The 27,387-nt window shown below is 34.9% G+C and overlaps 2 protein-coding genes across 9 annotated transcripts in view; both read left to right on the forward strand.

Annotated features, from left to right (window-relative positions):
* Positions 1 to 5,207, forward strand: part of LOC127833269 (TPR and ankyrin repeat-containing protein 1-like) — a 140,263-nt gene extending 135,056 nt beyond the window's left edge. The window contains exon 51 of the transcript XR_008027288.1: positions 2,331 to 5,207. The gene's annotated coding sequence lies outside the window, so the exon portion shown is untranslated. The remainder of the gene's footprint in view (positions 1 to 2,330) is intronic.
* Positions 5,208 to 14,070: 8,863 nt separating this feature from the next.
* LOC127835022 (mitogen-activated protein kinase kinase kinase kinase 4-like) overlaps positions 14,071 to 27,387 on the forward strand; it is a 107,282-nt gene continuing 93,965 nt past the window's right edge. For all 8 annotated transcript variants that reach the window (XM_052361197.1, XM_052361196.1, XM_052361199.1 and 5 more), the window contains exons 1-4: positions 14,071 to 14,359; positions 19,112 to 19,177; positions 23,557 to 23,658; positions 24,097 to 24,177. In XM_052361197.1, the coding sequence (XP_052217157.1) occupies positions 14,303 to 14,359; positions 19,112 to 19,177; positions 23,557 to 23,658; positions 24,097 to 24,177 (306 nt within the window). In that variant the 5' untranslated portion in view covers positions 14,071 to 14,302. The remainder of the gene's footprint in view (positions 14,360 to 19,111; positions 19,178 to 23,556; positions 23,659 to 24,096; positions 24,178 to 27,387) is intronic.

Raw genomic sequence — 27,387 nt, forward strand, 5'->3', positions numbered from 1 at the left:
AATACATTTCAGGAAATAAGGTTAGAAAGCAACTGAAAGAGTTCTTACACGGGCAATGGAAATACGCATTAGCTTGTGACAAAGGTATGCTGCTTAATAGCCAGGCTGTAAGGGAATCGGAAGTTTTCATGCGCATTGAGTTTGGCTACTATCTTTTCCGATTTACAACTGGTAAACACCAGTTTGAAACATCACCTTCATCAAAATGAGACAACTGGAACTTCAGTTGGATGGCGAAATAGCAAAGAAAGGAAAACGCTTCAACCAAACGTATTACACTGTCATGGTTTCGCCTCACAACAATACCATGAATGTCGAGTGTACCGCACGAAGGTTTATCGATTCATTTGATGAACTTTTGAAGGGAGATGTGTTGGAATCTGTTGAAAAATTCACGAAATTCATCATTCTTTCTAGCAAAAAGGATGTTGACGTTCTTGAACCGTGGGTGTTCATAATGTGGTTAGAGTTCTATTCTACTTTGGCTTCCCTTATTATTGCGAAATTAAAGATTCAGCATTTTGCAGATTTCCTATTTGTTCTTCCAAACAACTATTTCAACCTCATGTTTTTTGTGGAGTCATCCATTCCATCTGGGCTCAAAATAATTGAAGCAATTCAGAGGTTTCAAACAAGCTACAGAAATAACCCAAAAATGATTTCAAGAATGCAAGAACGTTTAAAATGTATGGCATTTGCTGTTGCAGGATTGTGTGATCATTTACCTCTGATGGAAACTTTAGTGAAGAAAAGTGTACATAATCCAATGATGTTTGGTGTCGTTGAAAGACTGCTGATTTTGGCAATGACTCTGGTGTGTAACATTGGCAAAACTGTAGAAGTAGTCAATGAACAGTCGTTAATGAATATGATGACGAAAGTCAAATTAGGAGACAATGCGCCATTGCGCCTCCGAAGAATACAAGAGCGTTTGCAGAATGCTACAGGAATAGCAGATGTTGCTAATGTACTAAAGGATTTGTTGAATTATCGACAAAGATCAGAACTATTACTGGTATGCTCATGGAAAACAGAAAATAAAATGGTCCTTCTTGCAAAAAGTGCAATTAAGACTTCAACAGAAATAAGAGAAATATTCGATGACCAGTTCTTGAATGCTGACAAAACACTAAACGCAATGCAACAAAACAAAGAAGGCTGTGTTAGCGTTAATGAAGAACATGTCGTAAAAAAGGACTACCAACAGGAAACTGACTTTGAGGAAGATCAGACTAAAGAGGAAATTGAGAAAAGTCAAAGGGAAAAACAAGAACAGCAACTACGAGACACGAGGGAGCGGGCTGTCACGACTATTTCGCGTTGGTATAGAAAGATACGGGATAAGAGGAATGCCAAAAAAGATAAAGACACTTCATTTGATCCAAGCTTTGCTGGAATAAAAATGGACAATAAGTCATGTGGTATATGCGGTGTATATTTTGAACAATTGGTCACAAGTATACATGATGGTAACTCAAAAGAAAATGCGATGTTGCAAGTTCGTAAAGAACACATGGCTACCCTAGACCATCAACGGAACTCACAAGAATTAATGAAATTCAAGAAAACTTATCAGGAATTCATTGAACCAAAACTAAAAGACGTAAAAACGTTTCTATATGATTCGGGGTTCGGACTGGTTGACCAATCGTATGTAGAGAAACATTATGCACAACACCAGATGGACATACAAAGACTTCCAACGCTTGTAGCCCACATAGAGAAAGAACTTCAACTCAAAATCAACAGCCGAATGTGGAAGCATGAGGGTTTAGTTGACATGAAATTAAAAGAGTTGGAAAATAATTTCCGAACTCTAAAACCGTACATTGAGCAGATTCATGATAAACTTAGACAGGTAAAATTTAAACTGACAATATTTATAAACCGTCAAATGTTGTTGTAATGTCACACAGACAAAAGCCATTCTATTTATGGAAAAGAAAATTAAAATATTTGCGAGTTAAAGATGCTTTTATTTTCTGCGTCTTCGACCACACACAAATTTCGAAAAGTTGTTAACTTGGCTGATTTTTAGATATTCAGATTATGTAAAAGCATTGACTTTGAAATTTGATAGTCGTTCAATGTATTTAAGGAAAATGAAGAGATGGCTAAACAGGCTGCTGCTTCAAACATTCCAAGAACTGAAAGCTGGGAATAGAGGATATACAGGTAGTCGTTGAAGAACCTAAACTGAACCAAGAAAAGGTCGAGCAAACAACAAATCAAAGAGGAAACGATAGGCGATGCTCTTTGATTTGTATTGAAACCCAGAGGATATGTGTATTTCTTAACCGTACAAATATGTCCCTGTGTGTGAGCCATAATTTTGTACTTTCATAAATATTTTGGTATACTATCCAAACTGACAGGTGTGTTTTATGTGTACATAGTAATCGATTATTTTTTTTTTAATTATTTTGTGTGTGAGCAAGTTCATTTTAAATGGTTTGTTATTTCGTAAATATTTAATTGAAGGGTTGTGATCAATGCCGATATCATTGTCAATTGCTTGTGTTGATATGCCCCACGGAGTAGATTGCATTAAGCGGTGTACTTGTCCGTACGTACGTTCCGACGCTTTTTGCAACTTCGGTTTAACAACTGTGTAAATATTGCTCAAATTTTGCAAGAAATTTATTTTGGCTATCACAAATGGTAGAATGATGGCCTCTAGCTGTTTGTCGTGTCCCAAATGTGGCGTTTTCATATCTTCTTGAACTATTTGATGGATCGCGCTGAAACGTTTACAGTGGAACGACTTAAATGTGCAGACGATCATATAGAAAATAATTAATGATCTTGCGTTTTTTTGGCAGAGGTATGGCCGTTCGTACATTGTTGCATTAGAGAATATGTAGTCTCTTGAATGCACTGTTCTACTTTTCTTTAATAACTGAGTGAATGTCTCGCCGTAAAATGACCTGAATGTGCTGGTAATCGTAAAGGAAGGACTTTTGGCAGCGACTATATCAGTAGAATAATGGCCATATGCCTCTATGCCCACGTGGGAAAATATAGTCAGACAAATCAGTGTTTTCAGTGCCGAGCTAAATCGCCAATTTTGCTAAAACTGTTACATCTGATTAATGTGTATATGATTTTTCTGAAAGGTATCATGGCCCTTTTGCGTTGTGCCCTGTAAAATGTACAGTGGATTTGTCTGTGTCCGAATATGTGTTCTGGGGGCATCAGTGTCTGTGACACATATATAGTTTAATACAAATGATAATGTTTCATAAAACATGACCTCTACATTGTTAGCTTTGCTCACACAAAGAACTACCGTTACTGTGTGAGGTATGTAATGTTGTTCAGTTTACACATTAAGTTACCTATAATTTGCGACATCTTAATCACTTATTTTGCTCTGATTACAAATTGAACTACGGTTATTATTTTGATTTCTTGATATGTTATCACACATGGAATACCGTTAATATGTGACGTCTTATCTTCAATGTTGCTGTTAACACATTGAACAACTGCTAATATTTGACTTCTAAATATTTTCAGTTGTTATTTTAACATTTTGAACTTTCGTTTCTATGTGATTTTTGTATCTTATGTCGCCCTGTTTACACATTTAAAAACCTTACTATATGACTTCTTTATCTAATGCTGCTGCGTGTACATATGAACTACCTTTACTATCTGAATACTTTTGAAAGAGTTGGTATGAGCATGGATAAAACTTAAACATATTCTCTCCAGAAAATATATATGTGACTTACAATAATAATGATCTCTGCGGTTTAGTATTATTTAGTATAAGTATTATTTATATTACAAAGGGGTCTGTCGACTTGACAACTGTTTTTTCTACCTTTTACCCTTGTACATAAATATATAAAAACCACCATCGCGATGAAATATGGATACTGCATGCGATCTAAATCGATGTAAGCGTACATTGCACGGATTGCTTTCTTAAACTCATTGAACTGTTGAAAAACGTGCATGAATGAAACCAAGTTAAAAAATAAGAAATAGTCCAAGCGAAGACTAGTTTTGCTAATGGCTATCACGAGTGTCGTGGTAATGTTTCCGAGCTATACCATGAGGCGTGTTTTATTTGTAATTTTAAGATGTTTTCAAATTGCACTTATTTGAGTATATGACTTCCCTGTAATATTGCTTGTATTGTTTGCCCTGTAATATTGCTTGTATTGTTTTTAGCTCATCTATTTTTGAAAAAGAAATGAGCTATTGTCATCACCTTGGCGTCGGCGTTGGCGTCGGCGTTGGCGTCGGCGTCCGGTTAAGTTTTGCGTTTAGGTCCACTTTTCTCAGAAAGTATCAATGCTATTGCATTCAAACTTGGTACACTTACTAACTACCATGAGGGGACTGGGCAGGCAAAGTTAGATAACTCTGGCGTGCATTTTGACAGAATTATGTGCCCTTTTTATACTTAGAAAATTGAAAAAATTTGTTAAGTTTTGTGTTTAGGTCCATTTTATTCCTTAAGTATCAAAGCTATTGCTTTCATACTTGCAACACTTACTAACTATCATAAGGGGGCTGTGCAGGCAAAGTAATGTAACTCTGACTGGCATTTTGACAGAATTATGTGCCCTTTTTATACTTAGAAAATTGAAAATTTGGTTAAGTTTTGTGTTTAGATCCACTTTATTCCTACAGTATCAAAGCTATTGCTTTCATACTTGCAACACTTATTAACTATCATAAGGGGACTGTGCAGGCAAAGTTATGTAACTCTGACTGGCATTTGGACGTAATTATGGGCCCTTTATACTTAGAAAATTGAAAATTTTGTTAAGTTTTGTGTTTTGGTCCACTTTACCCCTAAACTATCATAGATATTGCTTTCATACTTGGAACACTCGCACACTATCATAAGGGTACAGTAAAAGGACAAGTTGCATAACTCTGGTTGTCATTTTTACGGAATTATGGCCCTTTTTTGACTTAGTAACTTTGAATATATGGTAAAATTTTGTGTTTCGATCCACTTTACTTCTAAAGTATCAATGCTATTGCTATCAAACTTCAAATACTTTCATGCTATCATGAGGTTACTGTACCTGGCAAGTTGAATTTTACCTTGACCTTTGAAAGACCTTGACTCAAATTATTAAATTTGCAAAAAAATGCCATAACTTCTTTATTTATGATTAGATTTGATTGATACTTTGACAAAACTACTCTTACCTGACATACCACAATAGACTCCACCCAAACCATTCTCGTGCCCTCCCCCTCCCCCCCCCCTGAATCATCCCCCCCCCCGAATCCCCCCCCTATTTTTTTTAGATCATCTCACAAATGACCACCACACCCTCACACTATACTATATCCCACCCCACCCCCCACCCCCAAATAGTTTTTTTTTGAAACGGTTAAAAAACACAAATATTTATTTTTATTATTTTATGTTTGAAATACCATTCAACCATCGCACCCAAGAATACCCCACTCCCCCCCCCCCCCGAATTCCCCCCCCCCATTTTTTTTTTTAAGATCATCTCACAAATGACCACCACACCCTCACACTATACTATACCCACCCCCACCCCCCCCCCAATTTTTTTTGAAACGGTTAAAAAACACATATATTTATTTTATTATTTTATGTTTGAAATACCGTCCAACCATCGCACCCAAGAATCCCCCACCCCCACCCCCCCCCCGAAATTTATTTTTTTTTTTTGCATTTTTTCGCATTTTTGGAAGATAATGTAATAAATGTCCACGCCCCCACACTATACACCCCTCTTCACTCCACCCTTCCCTCCTTTGTGATTGAAAATGAGAGTCCCTTCACCTTTAAAAAGAAAATAGATGTGCGGTCTGCACCCGCAAGGCGGTGCTCTTGTTTATAACTCAGGGTAATGTTCATATGATCACGGACATCACTTTTAGCTAACACTTTCTATTAAATATGTGCCTTATGATAATCTTTGTCAATAATATTGATGTTGCATGGGGATACGTCGTATTGAAAGTTCACAACGTTAGTTTTTAGTATCTTTAACTCTTAAGAGTAGTGTTGTGTTAGTCGTATCTCTCCCTGTTTCTACCAAAGAATGCTGCAAATCTTTTAGATAAATTAATTTCCGTTTTATTGCATGAACATATTTTGATTTACTTTTACGCTCTTGAGCGGTGTCTATAAAGATTACATGTTGGTATAAAATTGTGTCATAAAGACATAAATGTGGACAGTTTGTTTGTAAGTGAATAGAGGACCAAACGTTTGTTAATACGCTCTGTATCAGGTCTTAACACCTGTTAACTTTATAATATTACTAGTATACGGTTATAAAAAAAATGTTTACGAGAACTTCTTTTACTTCTTGATTGCTTTTTTCTAGTTTGGCTGCTTCATTTACAAACGATTGTGCGTCATGATGGTATTTAGTGTATTGTTACCTACTACAAGAAAAAAATTAACAATCTTCATGATTCAAATTGTTATGTCCCCCACCACTTTAGTGGGGGGATATATTGGTTTTACCCTGTCTGTTGCTTTGTTTGTTTGTTTGTTTGGTTGCGTCAAACTTTAACATTTTGCCATAACTTTTGCTATATTGAAGATAGCAACTTCATATTTGGCATGCATGTGTATCTCATGAAGCTGCACATTTTGAGTGGTGAAAGGTCAAGGTCATCGTTTTAATGTCAAAGGTAAAAAAACAAATCAAAGGGAAGTAATAAGCTATAAAGGCAGATAATTATCTGAATCTGCCAAATGATAAAAAAGTATAAATAAATCAAAGCGGCGCAGTAGAGGGACATAGTGTTTCTGACAAACACATATCTTGTTCATTTTGTTCTTCTGTGGTTTATGTTTATGTTCAATTAAAATATACATGTAGTATACATGGTATGATTGCTTTTTTCTAGTTTGGCTGCTTCATTTACAAAAATTGTGCGTAATGATGGTATTTAGTGTATTGTTACCTTAGCAATCTTGATGATTCAAATTTTTCATTTTGTTCTGCTGTGATTTAAGTTCAAGTTCAATTGGAATATACATGAAGTATACATTGTATATGTAAAAATTCTTTAACAAGGATTCCTTTGAAAATATTATGCTGTTCGGTTCTACTGTGCTTGGATTCTGTTTGATTAAAAATAAAATCAACTCGTGTTGTGGTTTTGCCTTTTACCCAGCTGGATATACCAAAGTTTTCTATAAAATACGTTTAAAATAGTCTTTAGTCTGCACGTAGTTCGGTCAACTCATGCAAATGAGTTCATTTGTTTTTGTTTTCCAGTATTAAAGGGGCCGTCCAACAGATAAAGCGTCGTATCGACGCGATTCGATATTTTGGGAAACTACGAGGATTGCTTATATAGCAAAACAATACATCCTCTCTGAATGTGAGCGTGGATGGTCGAGTGGTCTAGGCAGGAGGCTTTTTACTCCAGGAATCCAGGGGTCAGTGGTTCGAATCCTGGTGAGGGTTACTTTTTAGCTCTACTGGCCAAAGGCCAGAAGAGCTTATGGGATGGCTTGGTTTCCATCCGTCCGTGTGTGCGTGTGTTAGACTTTTTCTTGTTTACGCAATTAAGTCCACAGTTTTCATCTGATTCTTTTCGGACGTGTTGTGTATATGGCATAAAAGGCAGGATATGAAAGGGTCTTTTCACAGATTTAGGCATGTATTGAAGTTTGTCATTCGATGCTTTATATTGATAAATGTAAACAATGGATCTAAAATTCTCCAGTAAAACAAACAAGAATAAAATTAAAGAACGAAAAAAGTAACTCTCAACTGGGCTCGAATCACTGACCCATGGAGTAAAAATCTATCGCTTAGACCACTCGGTCATCCGTGCTCATACAATGAGTGATTTTATACTCTATATAAGCAATCCTTGTAGTATCACAAAAAGTAACATCAACAACAGAACGTCCCAAATAGTTAAATCGCCTCGCGTTGCAACGCTTTACAATGCTCAGGTTTTTAAATCGTCAAAAGATGCATATAATGAATATTTTAAAGCATGGAACATGTTCAGTATTACTGTTTCCTCACAAATATTATAACTGCAACGACAAATTGCAAATCTGAAACATTTTTTTTTAATTTTGTCAATTTACCAAAAGTGAAAATGCCGCTTTAAAGCATTTAAAAAAATACAATTACAAAGAAGTAAGCCATGTAATTTGTAATGGAGTTTCCCGCAACATTTTGAAAATAAAATACAAATCTGTATTCGAACCCATGACATTCGACTTAATCTAAATTGATCCACGACACCACCAACGTGATTGACGATCATTTTGTCTTTATTATTCTATAACGCCGTGAAGGGACTTTTCATTTATGTACTCGCTTTACCTCCGTTTTCTGTACGGAAACTAATGAGGCCTCAAAACTAAAGTTACGTAATTGCAGCACATACATTTTTGTGCCAACGCCTTTAACAAAATGTCCATTTTCTATAAACGGTGCATCAACTATTGTATACAATACGAGATAAGTATTGATGCAAAGCATCAAAGGGCGTCGGGAATTTCAGTGTAAAAGGCACTCTATGAAGTTAAATGGAACGAGTTTTTTTCTACTGTAAATATTAATATATATTGGCCGATTATTTTAAACAAAATAGAAAAAGATACTGGTATAACCATTATCTATGATTTTGTGTTATAACCCTCAAATAACCATTATCTATGATGTTGTGTTATCACCCCAAAATAACCATTATCTATGATTTTGTGTTGTAACCCCCAAATATTTCATAGGGGTTGAGGACTTATTGATATGAAAACACTGTAAAAGTTTTAATGTGTTTACGAACCACCCCCCCCCCCACCCTCTCACACATATATTGCATGGGCATAATAAAAACAAAAAATGATTACAATAAAACAGCATATTTATTTAAACTTGATGTCTACATCAAAACAAAAAGTTGAACATAAAACACAAATAAAATAATTTGATTCTACTGGGGCTCGAACATTGGGCCTCTCACATGTGGAGCGAGCGTGTAACCACTACACTACGGAACCGCTTGAAAAATCACCTTCTTACTAAGATATTAATAAGTGACTGTAGTGTAACGGTTATCAATAAAGCAATAAACCGTGTAATCGCTGTCGTCTTGTAAAATTGAAGAAAATACGCGTTAACCAAAACTCGAACAGCAAAAGTCTGCGCTATTGTTACAAAAACCACAAAATAAATATATTTTGATTGTGTTTTGTTTTTATACAAAACCAGAAAGTTTTACCGTTCGCGTATTTGCCCAGTCCCAGTGATCTTTTATTATTGCCCAGTCCCTGTGATCAGTTATTAATTAAAAGAATTAGCTTTGCATTATTGACAATAAATGCTGTAGTAAATGTTATAGGCACAAATGCAGTACTTATTTACACTAATTTACACAAAAAATCACCACTTTGCAAGATATTCTGACAACAAAAATATATACATTGATCCGTAAAATAACTTCTCACATAAGCGAAAAAAAACGTATTAACAGAAAATGGATTTTCAACGTATCACAATGCTGTCACATTGTACATGTGTATTGTCATTCTACATTTAACTTCAATCAAAATTACAATTACTTTCCAATCATCAAAGAACCAATTCGAATTGCCCCGAAATGTAAATAGTTTTTTAAGTTTGGCGGGCGTAACACTTGTTTTGGTTTTAAGTGCAAACTCATATAACCATTTGCAACATCACTCATGTCGTCAGGTCATATTACATTATAAGGTCAGAGGCTGAGTTGAGCTAGATTATTTTTTTTGTTCTTGCAAATTCTTGGTTAAGTGTTTTTGTTCAAGTTATGCCATATCTCCACAACAAATTTCAATAATCCCAGGAAAAAATAATAAGTTTATGCAGAGCTGTGATACTCTTTTAAGCCTTTAACAGCAATTATAATCTAGCTCAATTCTTCAATACACAGCATGCTAGCAGCTAGCAGCCAAGAAATCTGTTCTGTGCGATTGATGAGGCTGCTTCCCCATCTACACATTAAAGTGATCTTTTTGCTATCATTTCGACTTGAATTTGGTCGTAAAAAACAGTATAATGGTATCCGAGTGACTTGTGTGTTAATAAGGTTTCATTTTGATACTTGAAGCCAAACACTTTGAAATGAACTAAATGGCATAGTAAATTTAAGTGTAAATAAGAAACATATTTTATATATGCCAATAAGAATATATCTGGTGGTTACAATGTAGAAATCCGTCTTTTCTGCGCTTTAAAGCTTAAAAATAATCGCGTTTGTCGAAAAGCACGTATACGTCTAGAAATCCTACTTTTGGTTTTAAAAGCGGTACCGTTTGAAAATTAATAAATTACTTGCTAACCAAGCTATAGATTTCATTTTATATATGCCAATCAGAATATATCTGGTGATTACAAGGTAGAAATCCGTCTATTTTGCGCTTTAAAACATAAAAAATAATCGCGTTTGTCGAAATAAACGTATACGCATAGAAATCCTACTTTCGGTTTTAAAATTTAAAAAAATAATAAATTACTTGCTTACTAGGCTATAGATTGAATGACAATTTTGCACACGTTCAAATTGCATCTATATGTATTGATTAACATGTATTTCATTTCAAGGTGTGTGGCTTTAACAATTCACTAAATAAATATTATGATATTTTTTAATCTATAATGCAGAATGGGCAGAGAGTTTACAAGAATCAACAGAAAGGGGTGAAGAGCACAATACGAATGAAACAGTCTGGAGTGAATAAAAAAGTCCTGGAGTTATCAAACTGGAGGGAATCAGGGGGGGGGGGGCAATTGTTAGACTTTTTCATGTGCGGATCATTTGCATCACAGTTGTTTGCTATTATTTTTGTTAAACATGTTGTTTAATAAAATGTTGAACTTTTGCCAGACCGATGTATATTTGTGTTATGCAACGTATTTTCAATTGTTATAATAAGTAAAAATTTAATTTACATTCGTTCAAGTCGTGTGTTATGAACGTTTTGATACAAAATATTCAATTAGTTTGATATAGCCATTCTGAAAGTAGTCTGGGATTTTAAATTTCACTACTGTATTTGCATAATATTAGACATCCTTAAACGTGAAACAATAATGCATACTCATATCCTTATTTACCAATATATTGTATAAGTACATGTAATATATATTGGGCGAGAATATACGATGATGATATCAGCGTCGTATAAAAAAAGTCATTAATTTGGTTTCCAGAATAAAATTGTAGCGGTTACTAGTTACGGTAATGAACGGATTCACCTGCGTATCGGATTGGCGAACTATATCGACAAAAGAAACCGGTGTCACCAACAACCGCATTATAAATTGAGCCTTGTTCTGTGAAAACTCGGCATAATGAATGTGCGTAAAGTGTCATCCCAGATTAGTCTGTGCAGTTCGCACAGGCTAATCATGGACGACTCTTTCCGCATAAACTTGATTTTCGGTAAGAAGGGACTTCCTTGAAACTAAAAATACCATAAAAGCGGAAAGTGTCGTCCCTGATTAGCCTTTGCGGACTGCACAGGCTAATCTGGGATGACACTTTACGCACATGCATTAAGCCCAGTTTTCTCAGAACGCGGCTCAATTAAAGCATTAAAGGGACTTGTTCACAGACTTCCGTACATTTTTAAATATCATTTTAAATGTTTACAAACCCATACTGTTTTAATAGTCTTAACTAATTAAAATAGCAAGCAAAACAATTGAATACAAAATAATGCCCGCCCTGGGAACAAACCCGGGACATCTTGACGCAATTCTCGGCACATCTGCGCTACACTTACTTTAATATATATAGTAGAATTTAACTATCGAAATAAAAGCGATACAGGCGCTTTGCTATTTTACAGATTTTGAATGACATTAAAGGGATCTTTTCACGGTTTGGTAAATTGACAAAATTGAAAAAGTTGTTTCAGATTCGCAAATTTTCGTTTTAGTTATGATATTTGTGAGGAAACAGTATTACTGAACATTTATCATAGTCCAATATAGCCATTATATGTATCTTTTCACGGTTTGAAAACCTAAAATTTATAAAGCGTTGCAACGCGAAACGATTGAATAATTTGGAGAGTTCTGTTGTTGTCGTTTAAATTTACGAAACTACGAAGATTGCTTATATAAAGTATAAAATACTTAATTTGTGTATACTCGGCGGAATAGCCGAGAGGGCTAATGCTTTTTTACTTCAGACTAACTCCAGGACTCCGGAGATCACTGGTTCGAGCCCTGGTACCGGCTACTTTTTTCCTTTTTAAATTTCATTCTTGAATTTTTACTGGAGCTTTTAAGATCCAATGTTTACATTTATCAATATAAAGCATTTAATGACAAACTTCAAAATATGCCAAAATCTGTGAAACGGCCCCTTTAATACGTAAATGAACCAATATTTTAAACATTTTTCTTAATAAGGAATGTTATTTCTCTCGTTTCACATAATGCATGAATTATTTTTTGACTCTATGATATTTTTTTTAAATCGTCATGTCATTGTGAGTAAACATGTCCATTTAATTTACGTTTTGGTGTCAGAGGTTTGGTGGTGTGTTGGTTTTCACCATACGCCCTGCTGAAGATAGTCCTACCGGTATCTGGGTTTTAGCTGCCTGCACACACGGATGCGGTTGGGTGTATGGGGTCACATAGCATGATATTGCATCAATTAAGCCGTATAAACATGCATGCAATTATCATGAGAACAGGATGCAGGAAAAATCATTTTTGATCCGGTAACACAACCTCATATACTAATCCATAAGCAAAAAAACTTGCTGTTCATTAAACTGAAAATATATACGCACTTTATGATAAATGATATGGCTATTTATTCAGATATTTACTTGTTTAGCAATTAGTCAAGTATTCGCACATGTCACATTATACCAGCTAGCAAGCATTCGATGCAGAGTAGACTAGTCAAGTTTGCACTGCTCGGTATACAGACAAAGCGATTTTTACTACATAATTGTATAGAGTTTTTAAAGACATATAAAACGTGACGCGAACCGGTAACAAATCGTGAGAATTTAGTTAATTAACATCATAAGTGTAAAAGCCATAAGTAACATGTGTATTCCGTTTTATAATAATAAGGGGATATTACGTTTCTATTATACAGTATTATTTAATTAGTCAAACAATCTCGTGCTCTCTTTTAAAAGGTTATGGGACTTGATCGCAGATAAGAGCGTTTTTGTGCCATATTTGATTTGATTTAACGCTTAAATCGCTCGATTTCAACCACGGATTTGTAGAGCCCCATTACCCATTACCATTATAATTAGAAGAATATAATTAAAGAAAGAGTCACTTTGTAAGCAGATGGGCTCGAACCTGTGTCCCTTAGCTTGAAAAACTATTGACTCAACCGCTCGGGCATTAGCACTTTTAAATACAGTTAATGCATAGTAATAGTGTGTCACATTTAGTAACAATATTATAATGAAAAATAAAACACTCAATTTTTCCGAATTATTCGATCCTTTCGCGTTTGCGACGTTATTATTTGCAAATTAAAATAAAAAAAATAATCGAAGCTGTATTTTCGATGTGAGTCTACGTCATTACTGGTATTTCACTGACTATTGTATAATTTTATTTATTTTTGAATTTGTGAAGACGGACTGGAACAATTTCATTTTGAAAATCTGTTAGCGAGTTCCTGAAGTAAGTTAGATCGATCGTTTAAAATATTACAAAATTTTACGATAATGGAAAATGCACAACGATACAGATAAAAAAGATTGGCACAAGACCCGTTCAGAAGGTCAAATCTCTACACAAAGTGTTCTAGAAATAATGAATGGACCTGATAAAAATCCACCGACAGATTTACCGTTCTTTTTTTATTACAAACGGAAAATATTGTGTAATTGTGCTAACTGACTCGCTCTATAATATATCGTTTGATATATATTGCTGCTGTTATTGTGATACATGTATACAGGCCAAACATTCGAATTATTCATTTATTTTGTTAATATGTTCTTAGTGACCCGCAGTTTGGTGCATCGGTAATACGACACTCCTTTCTGTGGCTGCTGAGTCAGACAACTATAGGAAGAGTGCTCTCCCTTGTGTTCAGTGCATACCCACAATGCACAGTTGACATGAGAAATCTTAAAAAAGAATCACACATTTCGTTCGAGTTTATATCTGCTTTTGTTGCAGATTTCTTATATTCTTTCGCGTATGGTGATAAAATGGCTCTTCTTTTATCGATTTAGGACAAAATCGCGTTTCGTTCTAAGGACCAGTTTGCAAATTCGGATTTTATGTAAACAGGAATATTGCCAGTTCGGATGTTATGATTTGAAAGGAAAATGGCGACCCAAAGTGTGAACGTTAGTCTAGACGATATAGACTTGTCACGACTTCGGGTAACTTTTTGTTATTATTTATTAAATTTATCGCAGTCATACTGTATTTTCTGTTCAAGATAAGCATCTCACGCCTTTCGCAAATGCAAGATCCGAATTATATAAGGAAATTTCGGCTGAGCTAATCAAATTTCAAAACAAAGAAACTCTTGACAATTCTCTTGAAGTGTAGAAATTGTGCATATACTTATATAAATGAAGATGCGTGTAATATTTAAAAGTGATCATGCTATGGTGTAAAAAGATGTATCTTACTAAGTGAACCATGGTCAGAGTCCGCAGACATTCAGATAAATCTGTCAAATAATTACAATGACTTGAAAACATTTGGTCTCCATTAGACACTGGTCTGACAAGAAATTTGAAAAGTTGACTTGCTTGCCTTTCTAACAGATGAACCAAATATTAGCAGTGCATATCTTTGTCTGTTTTCCACTAGCCTAAAGTATAATGTATATATTACACCCCAAATAAAAATTCCCCATTGAACAAAATCAATAAAAAACACAGAATTTTTAAATGTTGTGTTGATTTAGAATAAGGATATCTATTTAAAATGACCAAATATAAAATATTTTAAGTACATGACAGAGCTAGCGCTGGCCCAAAAAATGTTTGAGCCACCCAGATCTAGGGCATGCCCCCCCCTCCCGGAAATTTTTTGGATCCTAGATTGTCTGGTGCGTTTTGGGCCTATTGCCAACCAGTTTTTGTTTGTTTCAAATAATAATATATATTATAGATTTTTCATATTTCTTTTCACGACAACAAGCACATGTCACATATCATAATATACATCACATCACAATTTTCATAGTAATAGAGATATTTTCATACAGCACATTTTTAACAACATGATGAATAGCATGTAAAATACAAGCATATATTTCATTCACAAAATACATTTCAAACAAATCCTGCTATATAAAGAGAACAAAGTCATGAAGTGTATCATTATTTCATTATTGTTCTGCAATGTTTTTTACCAGCCCACAGTTTGTAGATCACTTTAAAGTCAACATCTTTGCAGTCTTTTCCTTCAATTGAGATTTTCATGAGATGTTCCAAATTTTTTACAGTCAAACAATTTCTTAGATCAGTTTTGATTACATTCTGCCTTAGTGCTGCAACAATATACCGGTACAGGGTTTTTTTTCCACTTTTTGGGAAGATAGCCCATGGCTTTGGAATTGGGAATTTTATCGGCATTTTCATGAAATTGGGAAAATAAATTCATTAGCCTTTTTCTCCACACGAAAAGTCCACTGATTAGGGAAATACTAAATTTGATTTAACTCTTTATAATCATTCAAATTAAAAGAAAAAAATCATATAATATTTTGTTAGATGTAATTGAATTAAAATTGAGATAAAATACACATAAGACTTCTTTCTAAAAAAAAAAAAAAAAAAAAAATTTTTTTTTTTTTTTTGGAAATTGGGAATTTTTTGCCACATTTTGGGAAAAAAGTATACTTTTTGGGATTGGGAACATAGCCGAATTTCGGCTATAAAATCGGGCCAAAAAAAACCCTGCGGTATATCGATATATATCGCAATACGCAATCCGCATATTGTATTGCGATACAATTTTCATCATACCGGTACGAAAATTTTACAAAAATTCATTCACATTTCGTCCAGAAAAGCCATCTGAAATAATGAAGGTAAACAAAACAAAGCAGTGTAAATATTTTTTTTCGTAAAAATAGCATTCTGAAAGTTTATTATACGGAGTAGCGTTGTTTCATCGGAGCATTCGTTTGATGCTTTTGAACAAATTATTGTTGAATTATTGGGCACAGCTGTTAATGTTTCGTTTGATTCTGAATTGAGCATTATTAAATTTGTAATCCGAATTTCGGAAATACGCTTCAAAATTTTAATGCTGATGCGACAATAAAAAATTCTAGCGTCAAATAAAGTTCTTTATCCTTTGTCTCAATAAAAAGTGCGCGAAAATTTTACAGACATGTAGAACGTTGCATGGAAAGTATGGGTGTATTTTGTGTTGTATAAAAACGGGAACATCACGTCAGGTGAATTACGCGTGTTCAATGGAAAAAACGCCCCGGTTGGATGTTATTTCATCATATCTTTAAATAGTAACGAATGCCAAAATGTATTTGATACTTAAGAAAATTTGCGAATGTTTGTGTTTCTTGTTATTCTTGAGCACATTTATAGTAAATATATACCAGAATTTGCTTTAAAACTGGAATATACGGGATTATTGGGTAATTGGCAAGTTATAATTTTGGTACAAGTTAGCAATATATTGCGATATATTGCAATACGGGCTTTTGAACTGACAATATATTGCAATACAGTTTTTGCCGTATTGTTGCAGCACTATTCTGCCTACTGAACCCTCGTTCACAATCAACTGTAGACACTGGGGATACTAACAACCTTTTGGCAGCTTCTGCTGATGCTGTATAGGAATGGACACTTTTAATTGCCAAATTTGCAGCAGAGTGAATGTCAGTCACTGACTTGTTTCCAGAATTATGGCTGGCTTTTGTAAAATTGGCAAAGCAAAGCAGTTCAGACTGTGAGCCTTCAATTCCTACAGTACCTAAGTAGTCAGAGACAGTGTCAATGTCTGGGTGTATTTGTGGGACTGGGATCACCGAGTCTTTTTTCAGGATATTGCAACCTACAGTGAACGTGTTGGAATTCTGCACCTTAATGCATAGGTCACAGTACATTGATTTTGATTCTCAAAGCGAAGCCAATTATAATCAACTTTCCATGACTCTTTGAATGCTCTAGTTTTTTGTGTTTTATTTATTTATTTTTTTTGTCCAGACTCATTTTCGGTCAATGGACGCTTAAAGGTTAAAGAAGTTATGTTAGCGACTGTACGGACAAAGTGGTTACTTCCATTTATATAGTAGACGACATGAATTAGTCTTCCTATGCGTTACAAATTTGTAACTTTAATTAAACTTTAATTGCAATTAAACCGCGCGTGTTTTTCACGTTTTCCTTTGATTAAAATACACCACTGTTAGTTAGCATAGTGTGTGAGTAAAACGATCAAATTAATTAATTATCACCTTTTCATTTCAATCGAAAATCGGCAGAAAGTTGTAACATCAACAACATAGAACTAATTATTTAATTATCACGCTTTAATTTAGATTGATAGTCAGCTTGGAAATAGTTAATTTATTGTCACGCTTATTTTCATTTTTAATCTTATAATACGATATTTGCGACCGGCCGCTATTTTGTTTGCAGACGACAATATTAACTGTGTATTCAAAGCTCCACCCATTTTTGCGTTTCATTCAACAACGTCATGTCATGTGTAAGCGAGCTCGGTTTTGATTGGCCAGCTACCATGTGCACTTCAATAACAATAAGGTCAAGCGATGGTTCGATACAGGTGCAGACCGGTTTTCGTTCACTGTTCAAATTGCGAATACTTTCATTGAAACAAAAAGAAAAATATAGAAAACCAGTTTCGGGTTAAAATGGCGGCTGTTTTCAATGAAATTTTACGAGATTTTAGCATTTTCGCAAATCGGATTTTTCTTGAGCCAAATTCTCAATATTTTCGCAAATTGCTCAAGTGGCGAACGACAGCGCAAGCCCTGCATGAAAAATATTCCTTAATCCTTTGTCATTTTCATACATGCCAGATGTCCCGATCTCAGCGGGACAGTCCCGCTTTTGTCCCGGCGTCCCGATATGAGACGATTTGTCCCGACATTCGTAAAAAACGATGTAAGGTCTATAGGTTCCCAATAAAATTCGCTATTCAAGCTCTGTTTCGTTAACACTTACCACCGCTAATCCCTTTATTGCTCCCAATTAACAATCCGATTCTACTTCTCGTGTGTACCAGTGTTGTTTATGACACCTTATCAGCGATTTATCGGCTAGTTATTGATTTTATCAGGCATTCACACCATGGTGGTCTTCAAGATAGTGGTCGCTTATTGCTATCGATAGTTGTATTATAATGAAATCAATGTTGAAAATGTGTTTGTTTTGTATTGTTTGAAACGGTTTACAAAACAATTGTTTTGTAAAATTAACTCTTCGTCATTAATGAGTCTTTTACATTCAATGTTTAGTTCCAAAATAGCGGGATAATTCCGTGTCAAGCTGATGTAACTGTTCGGTAGATAGTTTACTGTAACCCGTACTTTCAGTGTACTGGATAACCTCCCCTGCGTTAATGTTTGCCATTGAAAGTAAAATAATGAGTATTGTTGTCGTAATGTTCCAGATTTTGTACTCTAAAAAGATGAATATTATCTTCGTTGTTTGCTATTGTCTTATTTAATAAAACTGTTAGATTTCATGCTTCATATCAGATGTTTTATGTCTTGAATAAAAGTATCAACAGTTTTTGGTAGTATTATACTGACTACAGTAAAGGTGGAATGATAGATCGTTTTAGGTGTCCTGCTTTTGGTCAAATGTCCCGACAATTTTTTATGGAATGTCCCGCTTTGGACCTAAAAAATTATGGCATGTATGGTCATTTTACTGTTTATTGTTATTGGCCAAGCACAATAAATTTGTGTAATTGCTGACATTTTTCACACAGGCTGATCAAGGATGACACTTTCTGCAGAAAATGGCTTTTTTCTAAAAGGAGACTTCCTAGATTTAACCATAAATATGCGTGAAGTGGAAAGTCCGCACAGGCTTTTTTGGGACATATTGATGCTCATACATTAAACCTTGTTTTCCCAGAGCGCGGCACAATTTAATTTGATGTGTGTCTTTCAGGACCCAGCCGGGATCTTTGATCTGATTGAGGTTGTAGGAAATGGCACCTATGGACAGGTGTATAAGGTAAGAGTGTAGCCAGCTATAGACTGCAATTTGTAATTGTTGAACACACTCATTTAATATACATGTACAATTCTTTTGTATGTGTGATATTGACTGCAATTTGAAATTGTTAAAACCAGTGCTCACTCTAGTCTTTAGAAAATAATAGTCATAATTTTTTCCTTAAAAAAAAATTAGCCGAAAAAGACCCTTCCGCAAAATGGTACTGAAGGTAAAAAGAAAAAAAAATGAATCTCATGTTATCTATGTTTAATCAAATGTATATCTATTGGATTTAAGTTATAATACATGTATATACTTAAAAACAAGCATAATATCAGTGTCATTTTCTTATAAAATATTATCATGTCTTTACAATAAAGAATACAATCAAGGTTGTGGGTGTGACTTAACAAACCAGACATCAGCTACAGTTACATACATATATACTTTAAAACAAAAAGATAAATACTTTTATTAAAGTACTATTAATAAAATAAGAAAACTGCCCTTTCAAATTGTTCAATTTTTAAAGTCTATCTAAGGTGCAAGTTCTGGTTAGTACAAAACGAAATATTGTCAACCAGACCATCCGTAACACCGCATATGTATTTGTCATTCTATAAATTTTAAATAAAGAATGCAGAAAGTAAATTAAAATCGACAAACTGTACCGTAATCGAAAACGACTGTCCGAAAACATGTCGAGGTCCTATTTTGCACATGAAATAAAATATGCATATCATTTGACTGCAGAAAATAAAACCCGTAACCTTGCGAATAAGCAATCAATATACACTTCAACACCGTTATTTCGAAGTCGTCGGGACCGTTAAAAAACTTCGGATTAACGATAATTCGAAATAAACATTTGACAGACGACTTCTGAGGATTCTGTAATAATAAAACGTTGTGGAATTCGCATGGTTCAGTTCAACGCTACTATTAATAATTGTTTACTTAAAAAAAGTAAACTAGTCAGATTGCAATAGATTTCTACTTGTAACAAACGAAGGAATAAAACGATTCATGTTCTAAAATCTACTTCATCATAACACATTTTAGTCCTTTAAGACATTTAAGTAAATTAAGATATGTACCGGTAGCACCTTTTCATCACATATTTATCCTCATTATATTATCATCATCCCTATGATAGCATTTGTACAAAACACAATCTAAATGAATGGAACATCTAGTATATCTATTAATGTTTACCCGAATACTATACATGTCCGAAATATATAAAACTTAAGAATGCCTTATACCAGTAGTAGTTTAACGTTAATAATCCAAATTTTCCTTGTTGTTATCTGGTTTAACAAACCTTATCAAATGTTTGTTAAATCCAGTTTATGCTTTCTCCATTATTGAATCACCATTTTTTGAATTGAACGCGGGTTGAATATTAATTTACAAAATGTCCGCCATTTACAATGTCGAAGGTCATGACGTAGCAATTTAATTCTACTCGGATAATTTATATCTAATCAAGGAAATGTGTTTTCTTAATGTTTATGTGTAGTATTATGACTTGTAAGTATAAAAATGAACTGTGATTCCAGTTTATATAAGATGGGTGTTACTCGTAATCATCGGTGGGTTAACAAACTGACAAAACTCGCTGGACTTAATGGTGGATCTGCGTAATTATAAGATCAATTTTGTTTTTTCTTTAATTATTTTTGCAGACTTTCTTTAACCGTGCCGTCTGCAAAGTCTGCAAAAAACCCTGCAATTATCGGATGGTTAATCAATCATCACGTAGTCGCTTCGGCTACCCATTTAGTGCGCACGCACTATTTAGATGGTGACATGTGTATTGGAAGAGATGAGATAAAATAAACAAGGCCAGGGGTATTCCCTCGATTATAGACCGAGTTTTAAATACTGAAACATTAATTTCAATTTAATAGGAGCACAGCGGGATTTATTACCATGTAACTCGAGATGTTAACTGACTGACGCACGGGTCAAATTTTCGATGCGTCAAAATGACGCCCGGCACAAAAAAGGGTTGCGTCAAAAACAAGTAATTTTTATTTTGCTCGCGTAAAAACGCAGGATTCTGCATCCATTGAAATCCATGGAAGTGTCGTATGTTTTTAACGTAAATTAGTTTTTTGAGCAACAAAAACACATTAATTATAGAAAAATAACAAAATCGGCTTCTTTATTATAAACAAAGATCTATTAATATATCTTTGGGTATCATTGTAGCAACGTAAACAAAATAATTACAAACAAAATTGAATACATTATCACACATCAAGAAATGTTGAAGCAGATGACAGATAGCGGTAATGACGGGGATAATTAGTTGATGGCGATTAAATAATTATTTAATCAAGAAATGTGTAATGTAATCCAATTGCAGAAAAAAACGGCGTGAAAAACTAAACCAGCCAACAATATTCGCTGCGATTTTTAATAATTACGCTTAAAAAAATAATTGGCGAAAAAATTACGAAAATCTAACAGTTACGGATACTTGGTAAAGCACTGGGAGATTATAGACGTTCTTTTCGAAATATATCACTTCTGTCGGACAATGATTCAGAAAAATGCTCTAGGCCACGATGTCGCAGAAGGTATTGACACGTGTATGACAATACACAGGATCGAGTGTGTACACAGGTAATCTTGTTATTGATTTTTCCTGCCCCGATTTACAGGTGTTTCGCAATCGCCAGAAAACTAGAGGCAAATTTATTTTTGATGTAGGCGGTTAAAAAAATCGCCATTTTTTCTAGACAATTTTAAGAAAAAATAGATAGTTGGATTAAATAATCGCCATTGGCGTTAATGTCTGGCAGCAGCGTGAGCACTGGTTAAAACACACTGAGCACTATCATTATTGAAGCCTCAAATGCTGTTTTTATCTTTTAATAGCTCTGATACTGTTCCAGGGCCCTCGTTTTGCACTTTTTAACGCCAAATATCGGCGGCTTCCCCATGAAAAAAGTATACTTTCAACTAAACATTCCCCCCTCCAAAAAAATATAATAAAAAATATATTTTATACCTACACATGAATGTTGCCAGCTGATATTGTGCTGCTAACCTTTGATTAAATGTATATTTATGTAAATCACATTAAAATATAGCAATTTTAGGTGTTGAATGGTTGGTGAAAAGATCTTCTATAATTCCCCTTTTCGCCTAAAATGACGCGAAATTCCCCCCTCTAAGGGCCCCGGCCCCAATCCCCCAAAGTGTAGCAAGGGCCCTGTTTTCTATGAAATCCAGAGATCCCTTTAAGTTACCATAAATCCCGGGATTCCTTTTGGGTTTTTGGAGGCTTACAATACTGCTAGTGATACATGTAGAATGTGTCACTATGGTATCCTGCAGGGAAATAATTCACATTGATTAACTCAGTGTGTAGAAGTGTACACATGTATAGTGCTTAGTTATAATTATGAATGATATTTAACAAGAACGAAACACTGGATTAATTTATATGTATTTGTAAAAACTGATTTTTAAACAAAAGTGGTGCTACATTAATGTTGTACATGTATGTAGTGGCTAGTGCAGTTGCTGCTTGTGTAGAAACAAATACTGATAGTCAGATTTATCTTCCCTCTTACAGTTTTAGAGAGCTATTAAAAGGCATTTCACACAAATGAATAACCAGTATACCAGACTTTGTAGCAGTTTAGCTGTAGACATGTTACTATTATGAGAGAAATACACATTTACAAATCATTTACAACATAAACAAATCATATGCAACTAACAAGAACTTTGAATAATATATTATTCTACAGAATACACTACTTAATATTGTCTACTAGTAAGGGATAAATTATCCCATGCCTAAAAGCTTAGGGATATAGAAATGGTAGGTGTCATTACATGCATGTGGGCTTGGGTGCATGCATGCTTGCCTCAGTCTGTCCCACACTTCTATGCGCAATCCTCCGTCTTTATGAGACCATTACTGTTTTGGCAAGTTTGGGAAAACTTTTACAGAATTAATGATTTTTTTTGCCCAAAATTACAGCCTCTTACAGGCTGTTTCCAATTGGCAAAAACTAACATTGAATCCCAAAATCTGACCCACATTTCCCAAAAAGGATGCAGAACTTTTCCAATAAACTCAATAAATGGTTTATTCAATTTATTTTACAATTATATTTTTATGCCCTTAAATAATAAATTTAAAGATGTAGTTTAACATGCACTTATAAAAAGTTGGAATACTGTTTTTACTATAATATCAATAATTTTTCATTTTCCCCAATTTCATAATTTATCACGCTATTTTTCCAATCCAAAAGGCACAGGCTGTAAAATATAAAGCAAAAGAAAATCACTGCTTATAGTTCAGTTGAGCTGAGTGAGCTCCCTGACTCGAAGCTTCAATCACTAATGACTGATTTTTACTATCCCAGGGCAGCCACACAAAGACTGGCCAGCTGGCTGCCATCAAAGTGATGAATGTGACTGAAGAGGAAGAGGAGGAAATTAAGTTAGAAATCAATGTTCTTAAAAAGGTAGGCTTGGCATTGTCCATGTTGGAGGTTTAATCATACCACTCGACATGTGTATAAGCACATTTTGCATAGCTAGTTGAAACGTTGAAATAAAATAATTTGTGAGAGATTTCTTTTTTACAATGGCTTTTATCATTAGACCATAAAATGCATTATATTTTTAAGTAAGTGTGTGTTTTTTTAAAGCTTTTTGTGATATGCTTGTCTCAAAGACTAATCCATGGACATCCAAGTACCTGCCTAAATACACAGAGACATGTGGATGGCTTGGCACTTCCAAGTAGTACATGCTTAAATAAGGCAAGATTTGGGAATGGCTCATTAAATATCCTCAAAGATCTTTGATTATGAAATTGCGTAATATTTGCCTTAACTTTGTGACTTTATGTATGAGATTTCCTTTCATTCTATCAATAAGTGAGCTACTTTTTCTTTCAGTATTCCCACCACAGAAACATTGCCACCTACTACGGCGCTTTCATCAAGAAAAGCCCGGCAGGGAAAGATGATCAACTCTGGGTTCGTAGTTTACAGAATTTTCAAATAACAATACATGTACAGTGACCCGCGTTTATCCAGATCTCGATAGTTCGGAAATCTCGCGATTCGAGGGAAAGTCAAGGGGAACAGATTTATTATGCAGTATTTTGCCCCGTTAAGTCCGGAATCTCGCATTCCGGATTTGGACGTAGATTTCGCGACACCGATCTGTGTATTTAGCTGTAATTATGTCCCGTTAATCCGGATGCTACCCAACATGGGGGCTTAATCGCCCACCCCCCCGTATGAACAAAAGCGCAATCACCGAGGAGTGAAGTATTGTTTAGGCTTAATTGCCAACCCGTCGTTTAAACAAAAGCGTGCTCACCTAGGCGTGATAGCTAATAGGCGTGACTAAACGTGATTCGACTCCGACTTTAAACTTAAATTGATGTCGGCATTACACAATGCATCTTAAATGACACACTTGGTTAGATGTTTGATTTTCTTTAATGTTTTTACTTTAGCTGAACGCGCGACCAATTAAGAAGCTGATTACAATCGGACCGTCATCACAAAACTGTTAATCATTTAAAATGACATGCTAGTTCAGAAAATTTAACAGTTTGCTTTCACAGTTTTGCATGTTTACCAAAATAAAAATATGATGTTTTGCGTTCCATTCCAACCTATACAGTCATACTACGCACGCCATTCAATATTTCGCTGAAGCTACGAATCAAGAAACGTCATGTCAACGCCTGCAAGCAAGCGTCATCGGGTAGAAGTCCCTGCCAGCGTGAAGAAGCGAAATGAACTTATGCATGAAAAGTTGTGCTATCATTATTTAAGCAATTCATTTAAAACGCATCGAATGTTACGTGTCGCTATTTTAATCATTTCAACATTCTGTTGTATGAGACGGGGTATAAACAAGACTATTGCCAAGCAATATAAGTCCGCTACCTGTGAAACTCTACCATTTTCAGCAATATTTCTAGTCTATTTGTTGCCATAGCAACCAGACGTTGGTACAAAATGAAATGACATGCATAATCTTCATATTGCCATCTATCCATGTTTCAAGTTTCATGAAAAAATATGAAGAACTATAAAAGATATCGCAGGATCCACCATATTCAGCAATATTTCTAGTCTATTTGTTGCCATAGCAATCAGAATTCTTGACGTAGGAACAAAATTAAATGACGTGCATAATGTCCATATTGCTATCTGCCCATGTTTCAAGTTTCATGAAAAAATATGAAGAACTTTAAAAGTTATCGCAGGATCCAGAAAAGTTTGACAGACTGACAGACAGAGAGGAAACCATAAGTCCCTTCCGGTTTCACCGGTAGAGGGTCAATAAAGATATTAAAACAGTATCGCAGTTTTATCTTTTTTTTTCATTTGCCTTTAACACCCTTGATTTGTAACTATATGACGTCACCAGCTTACAGCTCGTGTGCCATCCATGGCAGTGTCTTTTCACTGCGGCAGTATCACACGAGATACACGCAGTCCTCATGGAAAGTGTGTACAGCAACAAAATACAGATTCAATACTAAGCTATTAAGGCTTAACTGTGTGAATGTAATATTCACCAAGCTTTAAGTCGTGTGTGCATGTACTAAAATTTGGTTGCGAGTTTTTGCATTTACATTGTTAAACTAAATGAATGTCTGCGTAACAAGAAAATATCATTCTTGATGCGAAATAAGTATGTAAATGTACATATTAAAACATAAGGTTTATGTCATAAGGTAAATATTTAACTTTTGAAACAGCACTGGTTCGATATTCTGGAAGCTTCGTTAATCCGGAAATTTCTGCCAGAACGGACGTGTCCGTATAAACGCGGGGTCACTGTAGTGATTAATTATGCCCCTGGTAGGGTGGCATATAGCATTTGCACTGTCCATGCATCAGAGTGTCAGTTAGTATGTCAGTCTGTCCGTCCGTCCGAAAACTTTAATGGCCATTACTTTTTCAATATTGAAGATAGCAACTTGATATTTGGCATGCAATTGCATCTCACGGAGCTGCACATTTTGAGTGGTGAAAGGTGAAGACCGTGAAGGTCATCCTTCAATGTCAAATGTCTAATATATGGCCTCTGTCCGTCCGTCCAAAATCTTTAACATTGGCCAAAACTGTTTCAGTATTGAAGACAGCAACTTGATATTTGGCATGCATGTGTATCTCATGGAGCTGAACATTTTGAGTGGTGAAAGGTGAAGGTGAATTTCATCCTTCAAGGTCAAATGTCAAATATATGGCGTCTGTCTTTCCGAAAACTATAACATTGGCCATAACTTGTTCAATATTGAAGATAGCAACTGGATATTTGGCATGCATATGTATCTCATGAAGCTGTACATTTTGAGTGGTGGAAGTTTAAGGTCAAGGTCATCCTTTAAGGTCAAAGGTCAAACAAAAATATATAAATTCAAAGCGGCGTTCTCATGAAGCTGCACATTTTGAGTGGTGGAAGTTCAAGGTCAAGGTCATCCTTCAAGGTCAAAAGTAAAAAAAAATAAATTAACAGCGGCGTTCTCATGAAGCTGCACATTTGAGTGGTGGAAGTTCATGGTCAAGGTAATCCTTCAAAGTCAAAGGTAAAAAATCCCCAAAAATTCAAAGCAGCGCAATAGGGGGCATTGTGTTTCTAACGAACACATCTCTTGTATTCTGATCATTTTGATGTCAATACTTTTGTCTATTTATTAAACTATTAAATGATACTAAAATCAATGGCTCTTAAAAAAATACATTTTGGTATTTTAGTGGAAAGAAGCTAAATAATTTTTAAATTATGTTGAGTGCTGCAGTCCACGTGGTAAGTTTCAAATCCAATACTGGCCAATAGGTCTGGTTATCTTTTTTTATGACTGGCAGAAACTCCATAGTACTGATCATGCAGAAATATTGGTCTTAGAGTTTACTATAAATTTTCTCCACGAGGGTCATTTCTTGTTGTTGTACCCTCACCTTGTATAGTTTGAATGTCCTTGTACAAGGTACATGTATAACAGACTGCAGAGGAAGACAGGGAAAGATTGCTACTGGTAATGTTTGACAATTGTGACTACATAAGTTACTTTATGGACATACAGACACCCTAGATTATATTTCTTGTGAAGAAAAGTACTTGGTGTCTTTGAAAAGATCTTGAGCTTGTTCTGTGTGTCAGGAGATTGAACCCACAACTGACTATGTGAGTGGAATTCTGGAAAAACTGCTGTATGC

Source organism: Dreissena polymorpha, chromosome 6 (assembly GCF_020536995.1).
Source record: "Dreissena polymorpha isolate Duluth1 chromosome 6, UMN_Dpol_1.0, whole genome shotgun sequence".
Lineage (NCBI taxonomy): Eukaryota > Metazoa > Mollusca > Bivalvia > Myida > Dreissenidae > Dreissena > Dreissena polymorpha.